We start from the raw sequence: 16,847 nt of genomic DNA on the forward strand, positions 1-16,847 counted from the left end.
AAAAAACAAAACAGTTTAGGCCTCATGTTGACTCCAGCATGTATCTATATGTGTGTGTGTGAGAGAGATCTTGGTGTGTCAGACCAACTCTTCCAATGTTGCTAAACACCAGTGGAACTGAATCAGTAAGACTTAGGAAATGTCCTTAGTGTACACAGTGCTTATGAAAATATTTTTTTACCCTAAGGCGAGATCAAATTAAATTAAATAGGCTGCATAATGTCATGTGGAAAGACATTCAGCTGGTTTATTTTGTTTGACTTGCGTGGTTAGCAGTTTTGCTCTCCTTGGAGCAAGGGTAACAATTTTGCACCACATTCATGTTTTATATGCTCTGCTTTCAGCATTTCCTTCACACATCCCAGAAGCTATTTAGCTAATGCCTTCAACTGAGTACAGTAGCACCTTTCCTCCGAAGCTTCAGCCCTTTAAACTCCAGACTCCTTCCAGCTGGTAGGTTGGCAGTGCTAATTACACAGTGCTTGTCTCCAGCTAGCAGAGCTCCAGTCATAATCATTCTGCAGTATATTATATGCTTGCAGCTATGCTTTTCCACATGTCCTATATAAACTGAAGCCAAAACAAAAATAACATCAGTTCTAAGTAGTCCTAGGCAAATCTCAAAAGGGTTTGATGCTTCAGTTCTGATAAATGAACATACAAATGCGTATGTCATCCTGTCCCCAAATTAGCTGTATACACATGCCAAACTCCTGCACTGCATAATCCTATGTGTTCCTTTCTCTTTCTGCACCTTTTGTGTCCAAAAGGTGGTCCTATTAGCATGGAAAGGACACGAAGGTCACAGACTGACACCAGCTGTCCTGAATAAGGGTAGAATATCTCAAGACCTTTTAGAAAACAACTCACTACTGGGTTGGGAAAGACTAACTGACCCTCTACACCTGTATGGAAGGCAGAAATAGGGGCCATACAAACCTTTATTGACCACATGGATAACCCCTGCAGCCTACAGTGGAGAAGACAGTCCAGCATGAGGGGAATGGACATGAGGTGGAGACTAAAGTCATTGTGAAATCAGACTGAAAATCTCTTCCACTAGATCAGATAGGAAGCCCTAGTGGAAGGTTTCCTGCTGACAAGGAGGATGTGGCTGTCCTGGGTCTGTGCAAGAAAGCTTCATTGGGTTCAGCCATGGAGCTTCCATACCATGAAGTGAAGCAGGTACTGTAGACAGCTGTGATCCTGAGTTATCAAGTCTGGGAAGAACGGTGGGGTGATTGCGGTTTCCACAGACATTTCCAGAAGAAACATGAATCCATGTTGATGGAATGAACTTGCATAGCAACAGAGAACCCCCTCCCCCCCAACCTTTTATTCGAATTTTACCTTTAGGATGAGAAGAAGAGGAAAAGAAACACAACCTCACATGACGGATGATGATGATAATGTTTAATGCACTACTGGAAAGCACTTAGACATCCACTCATGAGTGTAATATATGAAACTAAACAAAGCAGAATTGAAGCAGGAAGCTCTTTGACATACTAAAATGAAAATAATTAGGGAGGAGAGTTATCAGAACATTTGGTTCTAGCTTTGTGAAAAAGTTTGTGTGTGTGTGTGTCTAATTTTTCTGACTCAATCTGCTGTAGACAAACAACTAAATGAGAGATACCAAGTGAAAGAAGCAGTTTAAAAATAAATTATTGCTGTAACAGAAGATGCTTTTATTCTAACCATAACTTATACTGCCTCCACTCGATTTTCTTATCTTGTATATTCAACACCCTTTACTTCTTTTATAAGAAAATAATTTATGCTGTCAGCAATTCTGTTTATATTTAAGACAAAGTTGCAATTTAATTTAACCCTAAGCAGAATACCATGAATGTACATGTTAACAATGCACTGGAGTTCAAAAAGTTTTCAAAGCACTTGGTGGTGAGTTGTTTGAGCTACAAAATTTTGTTCAAGATTCCAAGCCAGGTTAACTTCAAGAATTTTTAGATGTGAGGTTTTGTTTTATGCATTTATAGAGATAAAGGTCTATTTTAAACCTGGATTTAGTTTCTAATCTCCACAGCAAGGTTTGTGGATGTTCAAATTCAGAGGCTTGTTTTCAGGTCAGATCTAGTTATAATATGAATGTAGACACTGACTTTTACTGGCACAGGTATATGGGTCCTGGTCCAAAACCTCTTTGAACTCTATGGAAAACGTCTATTAATTTTAGTTGGCTTTAGATTAGACCCATAATATATTGATTCTTCTTTTTGTCTATATGCAAAACCAGAGAGGCAAACTACATATATCTGAAAGATATGTGCAAATTTCATACCATGCAAATCACTCTTGTACCTTACGAATAGCTGTAGAAGTTAAAAGGTATAAAGTCAATACACTTCTAAAATCATTGCAATAGGTTTTAGTAGAATCAATCTTATGTATAATTTAATACAGATTTTTTTATATAGATGTTTGAAACATCCTGTACAATTCTGTAGCATAGATACAATTATCTGTTAAATTTTGTGGGTGTTTTTATTTAAAAAAACCAACAAGCCTAAGGAAAGGATATACTTCTATTGGACTTTTCCATCTGGGAGATACAGGCAAAGCTACAGAAATAGGAGCTGTGTGTGATTTGGGTAATCAAAAGTATGTCAAGGTAGGACAGCATGGAGTGATGAGGTTAATGCATGTTTTCCCCACTTTTATCTGATAGGTCATTGCTTGTGAACAACAGTATGACTACTCTTATGATGCTCGGTGTGACGTATGGTCTCTTGGGATCACAGCTATTGAACTGGGTGATGGAGACCCACCTTTATTTGACATGCATCCTGTGAAAACGCTATTTAAAATTCCAAGGTATGGCACTAGATGGCTCTCTTGACTCACTAGTTTGTTGTTCAGAGGGAGTCTATTGAGAAGTAAAATACATATTTGGTAAACAATTTCTCCTCAAATTGTAAGAAGCCATCACTGGAAAATAGATAAAAAGAGTTGTCATCATTATGAGGATTCCTATTCACTCTGAGTTTAGAAATAATTAATAATAAGGGCTAGTTGAAATAACAGAATTCTGTATTTATTTTATTCTTTTCTTGGGTTTTGATTTTATATGCCATCCACAATAGACTGCAAATGTAATTTTCTTAGCTAAGATTGATAAAAATATTTGTTTCAGAAGAGGCAGAAGCTAGTATTTGAAAATGTAGCATCATATTTTTAAATGGTATTCCTCTGAATCTTTGACTTCTCTAATTGTGGAAAAAAATGTAATTTTGAGAATGTTCTATAGCAATCTGTCAGTTTCACTAAATTATGTCCATCATTTCTTTTTTTTAATTTACTCTTAGATGATAAGACGTGCAGTATTCATATAAAAATAAGATGGAAACTCTCTCCATATTTATTAATATTACATGAATATTTCATTTTGCATTATCTATTTTTTGTTTTGCTTTTTCACCTGATTGGGATTTCTTACTGGACAAAGCAAGAATTTATTGACAGTTTAAAATAGGGTTTAAAAACAGGACCATGGTGGTAATAGGAAAAAATCTCTCAAGAATTTGTCCAAGATTGACTCCAAATTGGCATATGGTTGCCTCTTCCATATTGCATTTGTAAAGGAAGAATCGCCACTGGCTAATGGCAGTTTAAAAGCTTTGACTATAAAAGTGTTTGACCTTTTGTTATCTGCACAATCACCCAATTATCACAAGCTTTTAAAATTTCTTCTGATTGCAATTTGCATTTCTGATTAGGTCTATTTATATGCAGATAAGTCTGTCTTAGGTTCTGCGTCATAATGTTATCTCATTGTACCCATCCCAGTTGTGAACTGCTACCACTCTTCCAAAAATTATTCAGACTGAGGCAGCAGTTCATCTTGTTGCCATTGCAGGAATATAAAACAGGTCATGGCAATTAAAGCTCAAAGGGAGACTCCAGATTTCAAAACTAATATCCATAAATTATTTTCAGATAAATACTCAAAACTGTTTAAAGGGGCTGCAATCATTTTATGGTGTTAAATAACAGCAGGTGATAGAAAGATATATGGAATGTAATGTGGATGCTTTGATTTTTGTGAATGATTTCTCTCTCCCCTTATTCAGTGTTAAATGCCTGTATGACTTTGCAAAATCTAAGCTGGGGTATCTGTGTTGATAAGGTAAATAATATGTGAATTTATCACATAAACTCCTTAATGTCAGAAAAAATATTATTTTTTGAGTGAAATGATTTTCCTCTCCTTTGCTAAAATGCTACTACTAGAAAATATCCATTCACACAAGACATAATAGACCTTGCCGGATGGAAAGAGGGCCTTCTAATGGGATATGGAGCTTGCAATTTCTAAATATTGGTTTAAATCCAATCCAGGTGATAGTGAATAGATGAAAAGATGCTATCATGAGAGGCACCATCTAACAGAGCTTTCAGTCCAGTTCCTTTTTTCCACACTGCATCTGGTGCCTTTTTAGCAGTTTCAAGGATTATTAGTATATAGCCACTGTGATGGTTCCTAAAGTTACTGAGAATTGTGAAGTACTTTGCTGCTGTCTACTCTTAGGGTGCATCAACACTGTACCGCTGTTTTGGAATCATTAACATGATTCCAAAATAAAAATGCGAGCAATTCCGTTATTTTGAAATAATATTGAAATAATGGGTGGCTTATTCCAACTTCTGTAAACCTAATTCCACAAGGAATAGCTCCTCTTCTAAAATAGCTGTTTCAAAATAGCTACAGTGTGGATGCTCCCCTGCTGCTATTTTGAAATAGCTCCTCACCAGGGCCATTCTTAGGAATTTCTCTCCAGTTTTTCCTGGGGCTCTAAACTGAGATAGCACATACACATTAGGGAACCCTGCCTTGGACTAATTTTGAAGCTTCCCTGTAGTGTGGGCACACTATTTCAAAATAAGCTATTTCAGAATATATCTTCTGGAATAGCTTATTCCGAAATAAGCATGCAGTGTAGACGTACCCTTAATGTCAAGCAATGGTGTGTGTGGGAATTTAAATGTGACCACTTTTGGAGGGACATATTTTGGGCCCTAGCTGTAGTCCAAGGGCCAGAGGAGCTGTTATTTTCCCCTGCAGCCCCAGAGCTGGAAGTGTTTGCTCTCCCTGCTGCAGCCCTGAGGCGGGAAGAGTTCTGTTCCCACACAGATTACTGAAGGGGGCCCTACTGCTTTGCTCTCCCCGTTGTGCATGCCCCTGGTGTGAAGCAGTCTTGTCTATCCATGAAAACCAACAGCCTCAGGCTGCAGACATGCACTTACTTCCAGGTGTCTGCAGAGCTCAGTCTCCCTTGTGCAGGCTGCTGACAGACACATTATCAGTTCCTAAGCCCCTTTGCTAGTGTGTCTCTGATGCTCCTCTATTGTATCTAGCTCCTGTCACTGGACACTCACATGAATAACCAGGAAGGCTATTCCTGAAGGGAGAGAGTACATGAGCTTGACTGGAATAAGATCAGATCCTTTATAAGAATACAACATTCTAATCTATTTACAGTGAAAACAAATACACATTTACTAACAAAGATTTTAAGAGCTAGTGAGTAAGGATAGTAAGAGCAACAGACTACAAATGAAACAAAACTTTAAAATGCAATCCTAAATCTGCACTTACCAGTGTGCATCTTTTGTTCTTACTCTCCTTATTCACTCATGGAGACTTTATTTTTGGTCTTGCTTGTTAATTTCTGTTACCCCAAAATAAGTCATTTGACTGAAAGTCTACAGTTGCTTTTTTTGTATGTGTGTGTGGGGAGGGAGGGAGAAATATTTTAGGCTCATAATAACTTATATTAATATATTGTGACCTAATTCAGCACAATTAAATATATTTTAAAAAGTCCACTTCAATCTGACTTCATTATCAACTGACTTATTCATAGGCCCAAACAAACGTATGTAGCTCTCTAGAGTTAAATAAAGCAAAATAAAGCAAAAGAAAGGGAAGAAAAGGAACTCAAAATGAGCTCCTCAACATCCAGTTGCTTGTGCAGATTCTCACTTAAACAGCAGTGGATCCATCAGCACACACTTACTGGCAGTTCCTGGGGACGTGCCCTGCTCCCTGCACACTCACCGCTGTCGGCATAAGAAATACGAAGTTAAAGGGGATGTGTGTGGAGGGAGGCTATGCCCAGTTTTCCATTCTCCTAAATTGGTGCCTGTTGCTAAAATGGAGGCTCTCTGTTCATTTGTGTCAGGCTTTCATTGGCTTATGGTTTTAAATGACATTTACAAGTCAGTTTTCAGTTACTCATACAAATATATAATGATGGAGGGATGAGATTGCGAAGAAGTTTGTTATAAAATTCTGCAATGGCTATGGTAACCTTTAGTTAATCTAGCATTTCATCTGAAAATGTAAAATGCCACCAAGTTAGAATGGACAATAATTGTTATGAAGTATTGATTTACTGTACATATCTCATTTCTGCAAAGCATCCTATACTATTCCAACTTCATTGATTCTCTGGCCATTTTTGCTGACTGGATTGATTTGAATCCTAGTTTGGGGCGGGGGGATATAACTGTCATTTGCAATGAGTGACCCATGTACTGGATTTGTATTGTCTGACTGTATCCTTGTTCCTCTAATACATGGCTACAGCTGGTCCATACCTTTCCATTTCCAACAGTAGGTGACCCAGCCAGGCAGTTGCAAATTGTCCTTAAGGGTACTCTTTAGACTGGTTTAACCTGTTCTTCCCCATTGTTCAAAGAGTAGAGCTAAAATAATCTTCATTAGAAGCATCATTGTTATTTTAATTGCTCAATCAGAGCAGAAACCAGTTATGGCTAGACCGTGTTTCTGCCTAGTCCTGCTAAGAGCTAAAAATCACTGAGAGCTGAAATCGCTTAAGATGGGCATGTTGTCTGCAAAGAACTGAAAATTATAAAAGACTGATCTGCAGAGGTCACAGCAGAGAGGCCGATGGCAGAAGATGGTGACTGATTATTGGCTGGTGAAGAAGTGGCTGGAGAGGCACTGCCAGCAGGACAGCTGGTGGAGAGGGCCAAAGTAAAGCCCAACAGAGAGGGGTGGTGAGCAAATGGTCAAGCAGCACAGTGATTAAGGAGCCTCTTTGCCCCTCTTGCCCCTACTTCCTCTAGCCACAGTGAGAGGTAAACTCTGCAGATTCACCTCTGAACTCTGGGTCTGTGCTGATCAAGGACAACAACTGTGAGTGGGGTTCAGAGAAGGGTTGGGCATGTGAACGGGACTTAACTCGAAATGATCTGGACAAACTAGAGAAATGGTCTGAGGTAAATAGGATGAAGTTTAATAAGGACAAATGCAAAGTGCTCCACTTAGGAAGGAACAATCAGTCTCACACATACAGAATGGGAAGTGATTGTCTAGGAAGGAGTACTGCAGAAAGGGATCTAGGGGTCATAGTGGACCACAAGCTAAATATGAGTCAACAGTGTGACGCTGTTGCAAAAAAAGCAAACATGAGTCTGGGATGCATTAATAGCAATGTTGTGAGCAAGACATGGGAAGTCATTCTTCCACTCTACTCTGTGCTGATTAGGCTTCAGTTGAAGTACTGTGTCCAGTTCTGGGCATCACATTTCAAGAAAGATGTGGAGAAATTGGAGAAAGTCCAGAGAAGAGCAACAAGAATGATTAAAGGCCTAGAGAACATGAGCTATGAGGGAAGACTGAAAGAATTGGGCTTGTTTAGGTTAGAAAGGAGACTGAGAGGGAACATGATAGCAATTTCCGGTATCTAAAATGGTGTCACAAGGGGGAGGGATAAAAATTGTTGTTCTTGGCTTTTGAGGATAGGACAGCAATGAGCTTAAGCTGCAGCAAGGGAGATTTAGGTTGGACATTAGGAAAAACTTCCTAACTCTCAGGGTGGTTTAACACTGGAATAAATTGCCTAGGGAGGTTGTGGAATCTCCATCTCTGGAGATATTTAAGAGCAGGTTGGATAAACATCTATCAGGGATGGACTAGATGGTGCTTGGTCCTGCCGTGAGGGCAGGGGACGGGACTTGATCTCTCGAGGTCCCTTCCAGTTCTAGTGTTCTATGATTCTGTGACTTATGAGTTGCTGGATTTAGGAATCTGAGGGGGAAAGGACACTGCCAACTTACTTGGGGACGAGTCTTTTGCTCATCATTTGTTTATGAACCCTCTGTGCAGTATTTTATCAAATTAATGCTGAGTTATTTTCCCCCTTTAATTAGTGTGTTTCCTTTCTACACTCAGACTGTGTCTGAGAGTAGGGATGTACTACCTCTATAGATGCACAGGGGTAGTGTGTAATTTCCCCAGGTTAGTGGATGAGGACTTGAGCCGGTTCTGTGTTGTATAGATGGAAAGAGACTCTTAGATATTGAATCTGGTACTGATTGCTGCTGGCTGCACCTGGCAGAAAGGTTACATTTATAATACTTTCTAACTTAAAAGTGAAATACAGGGGTTATGGAGCCACTCTGGAGAGACCTTGACACTTTTCAGTCAGTCACTGTGATAAAAGGAGTGAAATCAGGTTCCTCTGTTTGAACCTTGCAACTATTTTGTACATGCTGATTGGTTGTTTGTCCCAGCTTGTTCCACCCTTCTTCACAGTCCCCTTATTGTCAGCCTCACTCCTCTGCATCCATCCTTCCTCCGACCTCTTCCATATCCCTCTGCCCTCTGGCTTCCTTTCCCCCTTCTTTTTGTTCCTGTTTACTCACAGCTTTTGCCATTCCTGACCCAGGACTGAATTCTGTAACCCCAACCAATTGCACATCACAGCCCTTCATATTATTCTCCAGAGCATAGCTCTCCAGCCCCCAGGTATTTTGTGTTTACACTGTAAGCACCATAGTGGCATCCTGTAGAGTTAGATGCAGACTAAGCTACAAAAGGGGTTTGGAACTCTAACTGCCTGAGCGAGGTAGCTTGGTTGATTGAAGCATTCTTCTGGTGACCTAGCTGTGTCTACTTAGTTTGTAGTAGTTATGGTGCTCAGGGATGTGGGTTTAACTGTAGACCAGCACTATGTTTCAAAGCAATGAGGAATTCACATAATGGTTTGATCTTGGCAATGTACATGTGAGCATGTATTGAAGCCAAGGGGATTGCTCACCTGAATGAAGTTACTCATGATTGTATGTGTTGGCATGATCATGCCCTAAGGCATTCCACCAGGAATGTTTGAGAGCCACCGAAGGGCAGAATAAAATAAAATGTTTTCTAGCTGCGTAGATTATGTCCCATCTCCTAACATGAAAAACACATCCATTGAAAATGGAATCTCAGGCATTCATTTTCCGTGTCACTACTCAAAGGGTCTGTGAAGCATATGCCGATGGTGAAGAGTTGGCTGGTCACGTGGCTGTTTCCCTTTATTCCAGTTGCTAGATCTTGCTAAATGTGGCTTAAAATTACTCTCCCAATGTTACTCCTCCATATAAGTGGTTTCTGTAGCTGCCATGATTATGGGAGCATGTCTGGGAGGGGACATGTCCATAAATGGGAGGGCAGATGGCCTATGTGACTTGAAATGGGAGGTGAGGGTAGTTTATAGGGTACTCACTATTAAGATGAAATTCATGCTCTTGTGACATTTGAGAACCCCAAGTACTAAGATATCTTTTTTTCAGTGACCCTGGCCATTGTTCTAAGGTTTCTGTTCTCTCCTTGTTTCATTACTCTCTTTCTCTGATGCTGAGTGGGGTGTTTTTAAAATTATACCCTTTGTTTATGTATCTAAATGGGAACTGCCCTCTGTTGATAATCTAGCCCCAGCCGTGGATGCTGGATATTTGAAAAGCTGGCCTCAAACTTGTTTGAAAATCTGTGTTAAAGAAAGTTCCAGTTAGTGGCCAAACTCTTCCCTTTCCTAGATCTGTGTAAAATCCAGTGCCTACAGCAAGAACTAGATAGAGATATTTTTAAAAAGTCTTAGTTATGTTTCAGGTCCAAATGTTTCATTACACACTAAGGGGTTACACACTAAGGGTATGTCTACACTAGCCCCCTAGTTTGAACTAGGCAGGCTAATGTAGGCATTTGAAGTTGCAAATGAAGCCCGGGATTTAAATATTCCGGGCTTCATTTGCATCTTCCTGGGCGCCGCCATTTTTAAATGTCCTTTAGTCCGAACTCCGTGCCCGCGGCTACACGCGGCACGGAGTAAGTAGTTCGAATTAGGATCTCTAATTCGAACTACCGTTACTCCTCGTGAAACGAGGTGTTCCGGTAGTTCGAATTAGAGATCCTAATTCGAACTACCTGCTCCGTGCCGCGTGTAGCCGCGGGCACGGAGTTTGGACTAAGGGACATTTAAAAATGGCAGCGCTCAGGAAGATGAAGCCCGGAATATTTAAATCCCGGGCTTCATTTGCAACTTCGAATGCCTACATTAACCTCCCTAGTTCGAACTAGGAGGCTAGTGTAGACATACCCTAATTTTCTGACTTTAGCTTTGTATGTTTTCTTTAGCTTTAGAAGGGGAAGGTACACATATGCATAGGCTAATGCACAAATATTATAAAGACCACATTCATACCCTTACAAACATTTAATTGTGTGCATCCTGATGGAGGTAGCACTGGGATTACATGCAAGCATCTTATCCCTAAAACTGATCATGAGAAGAAGCATAATCTTAAAGCAAATGTTAATCTTTTATTTTGCGATAATGCACACAGTCTCCCTCATGAAAATGAATTCTTGGAACTAGCTCATAAATCTCCTGAATAGGGACCTCCGGTGCCTACAGATAGAGATAAATCATACTGAGAAGACACTGAACCATGAAATGATTCTGTTAACATGTCGTCTGTCTAGAATATATTTTCAAATCTCAAACAGAAGGGTCTAAATTATGAAGGGAAGGTGGCCTAGCAAAGTTGGTAATTCAGAATTTGATACTTTTAACCTCTTCCATCTGCTGCCACTACTTACGTGTCTCTGTTTTGGCACAGTATTGTAAGGTAAAAGATTGTCTGATGTTGACTGTCATTAGAAGTAACCATTTTAAAGTGAAATAGACCCATAAATTCTTCAAGCTATGTTATCTTACAAAAAGTATTACATCATATAGATAAAATCTCTTAAGCTAGTAGCACTGTAAGATTTAGAAAAGAAAACTAATGGCTAGGATAAGTACTGTGGCAAAAAAGAGATAAATATCTTGCATTGTGGTCTGGGAATTATGGTTATAAATACCAGTAGACAATGAAGTATTTATTTTCAGTCTGTGGCTATACTATATTTTCTTTATGGATCTAACTCTTCATTATGTTGCTGACAGCAGATTGGTAGAGAGTAGGCACTCAACAGTTAAGGGAATGTTTCTGATTCTGCCACAGATTTCCTGTGTAACTTCTAAAGCCCGTGCTATGGAATGCAAAATACAGGTGGTACTACTACTACTACTACTACTACTAAATAATAATAAAATTATTATTATTTATTTAGATACAGCATAATGAATAAACCTATGCTATGTTTTTATAATTAGTGTAGCCATGATCATGTGTCTTAGAAGATGCCACAGTACTTTTGTGTGTCCCTCACTTTGTCCCCTTGTGCATGGCATGGACAGGCCCGTACAATGGAGTGTGATCTCTTTCTTTCCTTACCTTCTGACTGGTTAAGGACAATTTATAGGGAGGGGACACACATTTTTCCTGGATAGAACTTTCAAATAGGAAATATTAACTTTTCCTACTTGCAAATGGATCCATCATGCACTCTGGGACATTTACAGCCACCACAATGAAGAGACTAGGGTTATTTTGCTCTTTGTTGTGATTCTGAAATATTGTCCATCTGCCAGAGTTCTCCACACATCATAATGGAGGGAATATTGCAAACATGAACTGTAGAAGAAAACCCCACAAGTTACATAGTGAAACAGCTAAAAGAATGAATCGCAGTTATTTCAAATGAAATGTGTGATAGGTAATAAGGAAAGAGAAATGCTTAATATAGTCTTACCCTGAACAGGTTTTAATCTATCAGAGCCTAAATTGTCTCGTACTTACTGGGTATGTGGAAAACAATATAGTGACATAGTCATTAAATCATATTAATGGGCCAAATTCTGGCCATGTATACATATGGCTGATATTGCCTTCAATGTGAGCCCTGTGTGCATACCCAAGGGAATAATTTTACCTTTACAGGGTCAAATTGTTATCATGTGATATGTTGCTGCTTTGATAAGGTGCGGTTTAGAAATAGGTGCTAAGTTAGAGAACCACGTAAGTACCCAGATAAGTAGATATATGAGATTTTCTTTGCTCTCTTCACTTGGCTTGTATGAAGAGTAAAGGGACTCAGGAGTAAAGATGCTGGTCTAAAGCAGCCATGAGCAACCAAGACTAGTGTGTGGCCTCATGAGTGTCCCTCCTTCATCTCAGTGGACCACAAGATTGTAGTAATCAAGATGGTCTCTCAGTATAAGTTAGTTTTCCTAACTGTATTTGTGTGCCAGCTGAACCATAGCAGCACTATGATTGGATGCAGAGAGAGCGCATGGCCCTTACAGTCAATGCTGTGTGCTTTACATGCGTGCCACGTTAGTAATACCAGAAGGGAAAAAGCTATGTGGATGGAAACCAGTGGAATTTGGCAACCCTCTGCCTGGACAACAGTAATCAAAATGCCTTGTTGCAGGCTACACACAGAACCCTGGTGGCCCACATCCATGGACCACAGTTTGCCCACCTCTGGTCTAGGGGTTAGGGCACTAGTCTGGGATTTGAGAACCTATATTCAATCTCCAGTTTTATTGTAGACTTCCCTAGGCAAGTCTTAGAGGCAGATTTCCAAAGGTATTTAGGTATCTAAGGGTATGTCTACACTACACAGCTTTAGCAACGCAGCTGTGCCGCTGTAAGTCAGGCAGTGTAAACACTGTTTTGTCAGCACTTTTGCTGACCAAAAACTTCCACCCCTTACAAGCACATTTGCTTTGTTGGCAGGAGAGCACTCTATAAAATACTATAGAAGATGCCACATCCTATGCGTCATGGTGATGTGCACCCTGTATAATCTTTTTGTTTTTTAAAATCCAGTCTATTACATTATTCGCACAAGAGTGTGAAAGTTAAGGAGTAATGTGGTGTTAATGCAATAGCCTTTCACTTATGATGTCTGGTGAAATGGCCCCTAGTTCCATGGGAAATGAGTTGACTTGTCTCAAGCTGTCACCACAGTTTACAGTTATTAGGGGGTGTTAAAGTAAGAACTTTGTAGTGGTAGAACTGGGTCAGGAACGATGCACAAAATTTAATCCCTGTTAAAAGTGGTATGGACCAAATTTGTCATTGGTGTAATCCACTGGCTTAAATTCAGTTGTGCAAGGGATGAATTGAGTAAATAATGTATTGCTGATTGTAGGGTTTGGAAGTGGCTAAAAAAAAAGCAAAGAGAGAGATGTGTGTGTGCTTCTATAGCCATATAAATACATCCATTAATTATTGCCCCTTTAGTTCTAAATGGCTACAATCAAAATAGCATTTGGTTGTCAGGTCTTAGCATTCGTATGATATCAAAATGAGGACCTGATTCTCCACTGCCCATATACCACGAGTAGTCAATTATATATATTCACAGTGGTGGTAAAATGATAGCAAATCAGAATTATGCATTCTCACTGGGTAGTAGTGTTTTATATTCAGTTGGTACTCATTTTGTAAAGGTATATTACACAAATTCTTTCCTTAAACATTAACCCTCAGGTCTATACTGTTTGCTGTATATAATTTCTTGTGTGAATTATATTTGCAAATATATAACAATACTGGGTGAAAATGTATTCAATCAATTTTGCCTTTTTTCTGTTAACAAATTATCCAAAAATAGATTGAATAATGAATGCATCTGCTAGAATCACAGCCTTATTTTCTGAATAATGTCAGCAGGTAATTCAGGGTCTGTAGCTTGTTCATGAGCAGTTCACTGTCAGACTTTGATATTCAGAATTTCAGCTGTTTGGACTGAACACAGGCATGTGATATGTTGCTGTTCCTTGATTAGATAAGAGTCATTCTTGGACCAGGTTTCTAGCATGAAAACTTGCCATTGTAAACATAAAACATTTCTTTATGTGAATATTCTGCAACATTTGTTTAAAATGTGCAGTTTCAGCAAGCATTTCCTGCCAGTAAACCCATTTGCTAGAGCATTCATGGAAAGTGAGCACAGATGAGACACGAGCACAGTCAAAATGAATTCACTGAGAAATGTAAATGAATAATCACGTAAACATGTTGGAAGTATTTTCCCAGCTCTATTACTAACCATTCCCTTTATAACAGAGGGAAAGGTCTGTCCCTTGTACTCTGTGGTGTTCTGTGTTTTGCTCTTTGACTTAGTCAGAATTCTAGTACAGAGCAGAGTTGCCTGCCAGATTTGTTTAGTGAATCCATATGTAGCCCATTTTATGCACATAAGCTGTTTTATTCAACCAGTTTCCAAAGTAAATTGTTACTACTTGGAATCCATTGCATAAGTAAGAGCAGACTGCTAAGATATAGTAAGTGCCATTTTGTTTTGCTCCAGTCAAAAATTTCATGCTGACAAGGTCAAGCCCTGCAGTCTGAGTGCAGTCAAGTGCTGAAAAGGCACGTCCTACATGAGCAGAAGTGGTAGATGGATCCCTACTAACCATTGTCTAGTTCAACACAATTGAGCATTGGAAATGTAGCATTCTGGTTAGATTGGGCTGTGCTTAGCTGTAGATATTCTGCCTTGCAAATAATTGCAAATTAAAAATATTTTTTTTAGTATGTTGTCAGAACAGGTTACCACTTAAGCAAGAATTCCTATGAAATTACATTAGATAATGACATACACTTTAGCTGTCCTCAGGCAGTTACACTGTAAACAAGAAATAGTCATTAAATACAGTAATTCATAATGTTAAGGAGATTTTTGCTACTGAACAACATAAACTAGAGGTTATAATGGAGAAATGGGGCATGGCTAAGTTTGTGTTGTGCTGGGAAGTACCTGTGAGTTTGAAAGCTGGATGAAAAATCAGTGAGTTATAAATAGTTATCAGCCAATTTTCTGCCATTCATGCAAGAGAACAGCTTCTGCTAGGTTGATAATTTACATGTAATATTCCTTTGCAGTAAGAAATTTACTTTTTGATATTTTTATATGATTGATTGATAGACTTTATATTGAAATACAGTCTTAAAATAAAAAGAAATGGGATAATCTAGTGATCAAATTCCTTGCTACAGACCTAGCTAACTACATTTTCAACATATATGTCTACATCATTACCAGAGCCTGCTGAGAGGCTACTGATGCTTTATTAGATAAGGTTTAGATAGATTACCTGCAGTACTAAACAATTTACTGAGCAAAGAAAATAGACTTCCAACACTGTATAGAAATGAAACATCACCGTTATTTGAGATTTCTTGGTAGCCTTGGAAACAATATGGGAGCAGTGACATCAGCAACAATTATGTCCAATTTTTATCTTTAGTTTATCACCAAGGTAACCAGAGCAGGTTTTCCTGCTTGAAATTTTAAGGATGCTTTGATTCTGTATTAAGCAAGCATGCATGAAGCATGCATTTAGAAAGTCTGCTCAAATAGCATTCAGTTTCTTGTTTAAAATGATTAGTGTGTGAGTCAGGATTTAAATAGTGTAAACTCATCTTTTTTTTCCTGTAGCAGCTGCAAGCAAATAAAGCCTTAGTAGTTGTTTTGGATGCTCTAAATACTGGAGGAAGAAGAACATTGATTTTTCTTTAGCTGATCTTAAACAATGAATATGCTGTTGGTATTTTTCAATCTTCTGAAAAAATAATCCTAAAACACTGTAGGGCAGAGATTACTGTTTGCACCCCAGTTTCTTCGGGGCTGTAGTGGGGTACACTTACCGCCACAGCGCCACCAGTCGTCGGTCCTGGGAATTAGCTTAGACGGCAGATGGTGGGATCCTTTTCGGGACACTGCCCTCTGGCAGTGCCCACAACAGCCTCTACGCTTCCCCCCTTCCGGGGGCTGGTTGGTTGTAGGTTGGTAGGCCTTCGGGAGGCAGTTCTTCCACCCCTAGTGCAGTGGGTGGCTAGTTCACCCTACTGCCCTACCGTGCCTTAAAATAATCCAAGTCAGTGAGTCTATTCCCGGCCTTGCTTCACATCGGGGTGAGAGGCAATAGTTTGCGTGCCCGACCTTGCTTCAGGTCCAGGCCGCAGGGGAAGAAGTTCACCATATACGCAAGACTATCAGCTCACAGTTCTGGGCAGGGCAACCGTTCTAGTCCTGCCCCTTTAAAAGGTCCAGCCTGACTCCCGGCCGGCAGCAAAGCACCGTAGGTAAGCCCGGACCCTCGAGCAGGGCGGGGCAACAAATACAGTCTATAAGCCCAGGCCCCCGAGCAGGGCGGGGAGGCAAACCCAGGGTGCAAGCCCAGACCCTCGAACAGGGCAAGGCGATAAATACAAGAAGCTGAGCCTAGGCCCTGGTACAGGGCGGGGCAGCTAATCAAAATGGCAGCCCGGCCCTAGCTTAGGGCGGGGCAGCAAATGGCAGCCAGGCCCTGGCGCAAGGCATGGCCGCAAATAAACACACAGGTTTGTAGAAGCTCCTAGTTCAGGAGCTGGGCAGGTAGCGCACCTGCAGCAGTGGCGAGGGGGAGACTGCCACCCGATTAGTGGGTGGCTGGGGGGTGCAGGCCCACCCACTCCACTGCGCCCCGGCCCAGGGGCCCTGAATGCAGCAGTGCAGCTACTACTGGCTCAGCAGGGGCTCCAGCCTGCAACTTGCTAGCCTAGGGCTGCTCTCAGCCCGTGCTACCCCCGGGTCACTCCTCGTCTCCCCCTTCGCAAATACCTGTACCTCTGGCAGGTCAGTCAGGGAGTCG

The 16,847-nt window shown here is 40.2% G+C and overlaps 1 protein-coding gene across 1 annotated transcript in view; it reads left to right on the plus strand.

Annotated features, from left to right (window-relative positions):
* The window catches only part of MYO3B (myosin IIIB), a 337,904-nt gene that overhangs the window by 27,857 nt on the left and 293,200 nt on the right, over nt 1–16,847 (plus strand). Inside the window, exon 6 of the mRNA XM_075933604.2 lies at nt 2,690–2,835. Coding sequence (XP_075789719.1) covers nt 2,690–2,835 — 146 coding nt within the window. The remainder of the gene's footprint in view (nt 1–2,689; nt 2,836–16,847) is intronic.

Source organism: Pelodiscus sinensis, chromosome 7 (genome assembly GCF_052426305.1).
Source record: "Pelodiscus sinensis isolate ZL-2025 chromosome 7, ASM5242630v1, whole genome shotgun sequence".
Classification (NCBI taxonomy): domain Eukaryota; kingdom Metazoa; phylum Chordata; order Testudines; family Trionychidae; genus Pelodiscus; species Pelodiscus sinensis.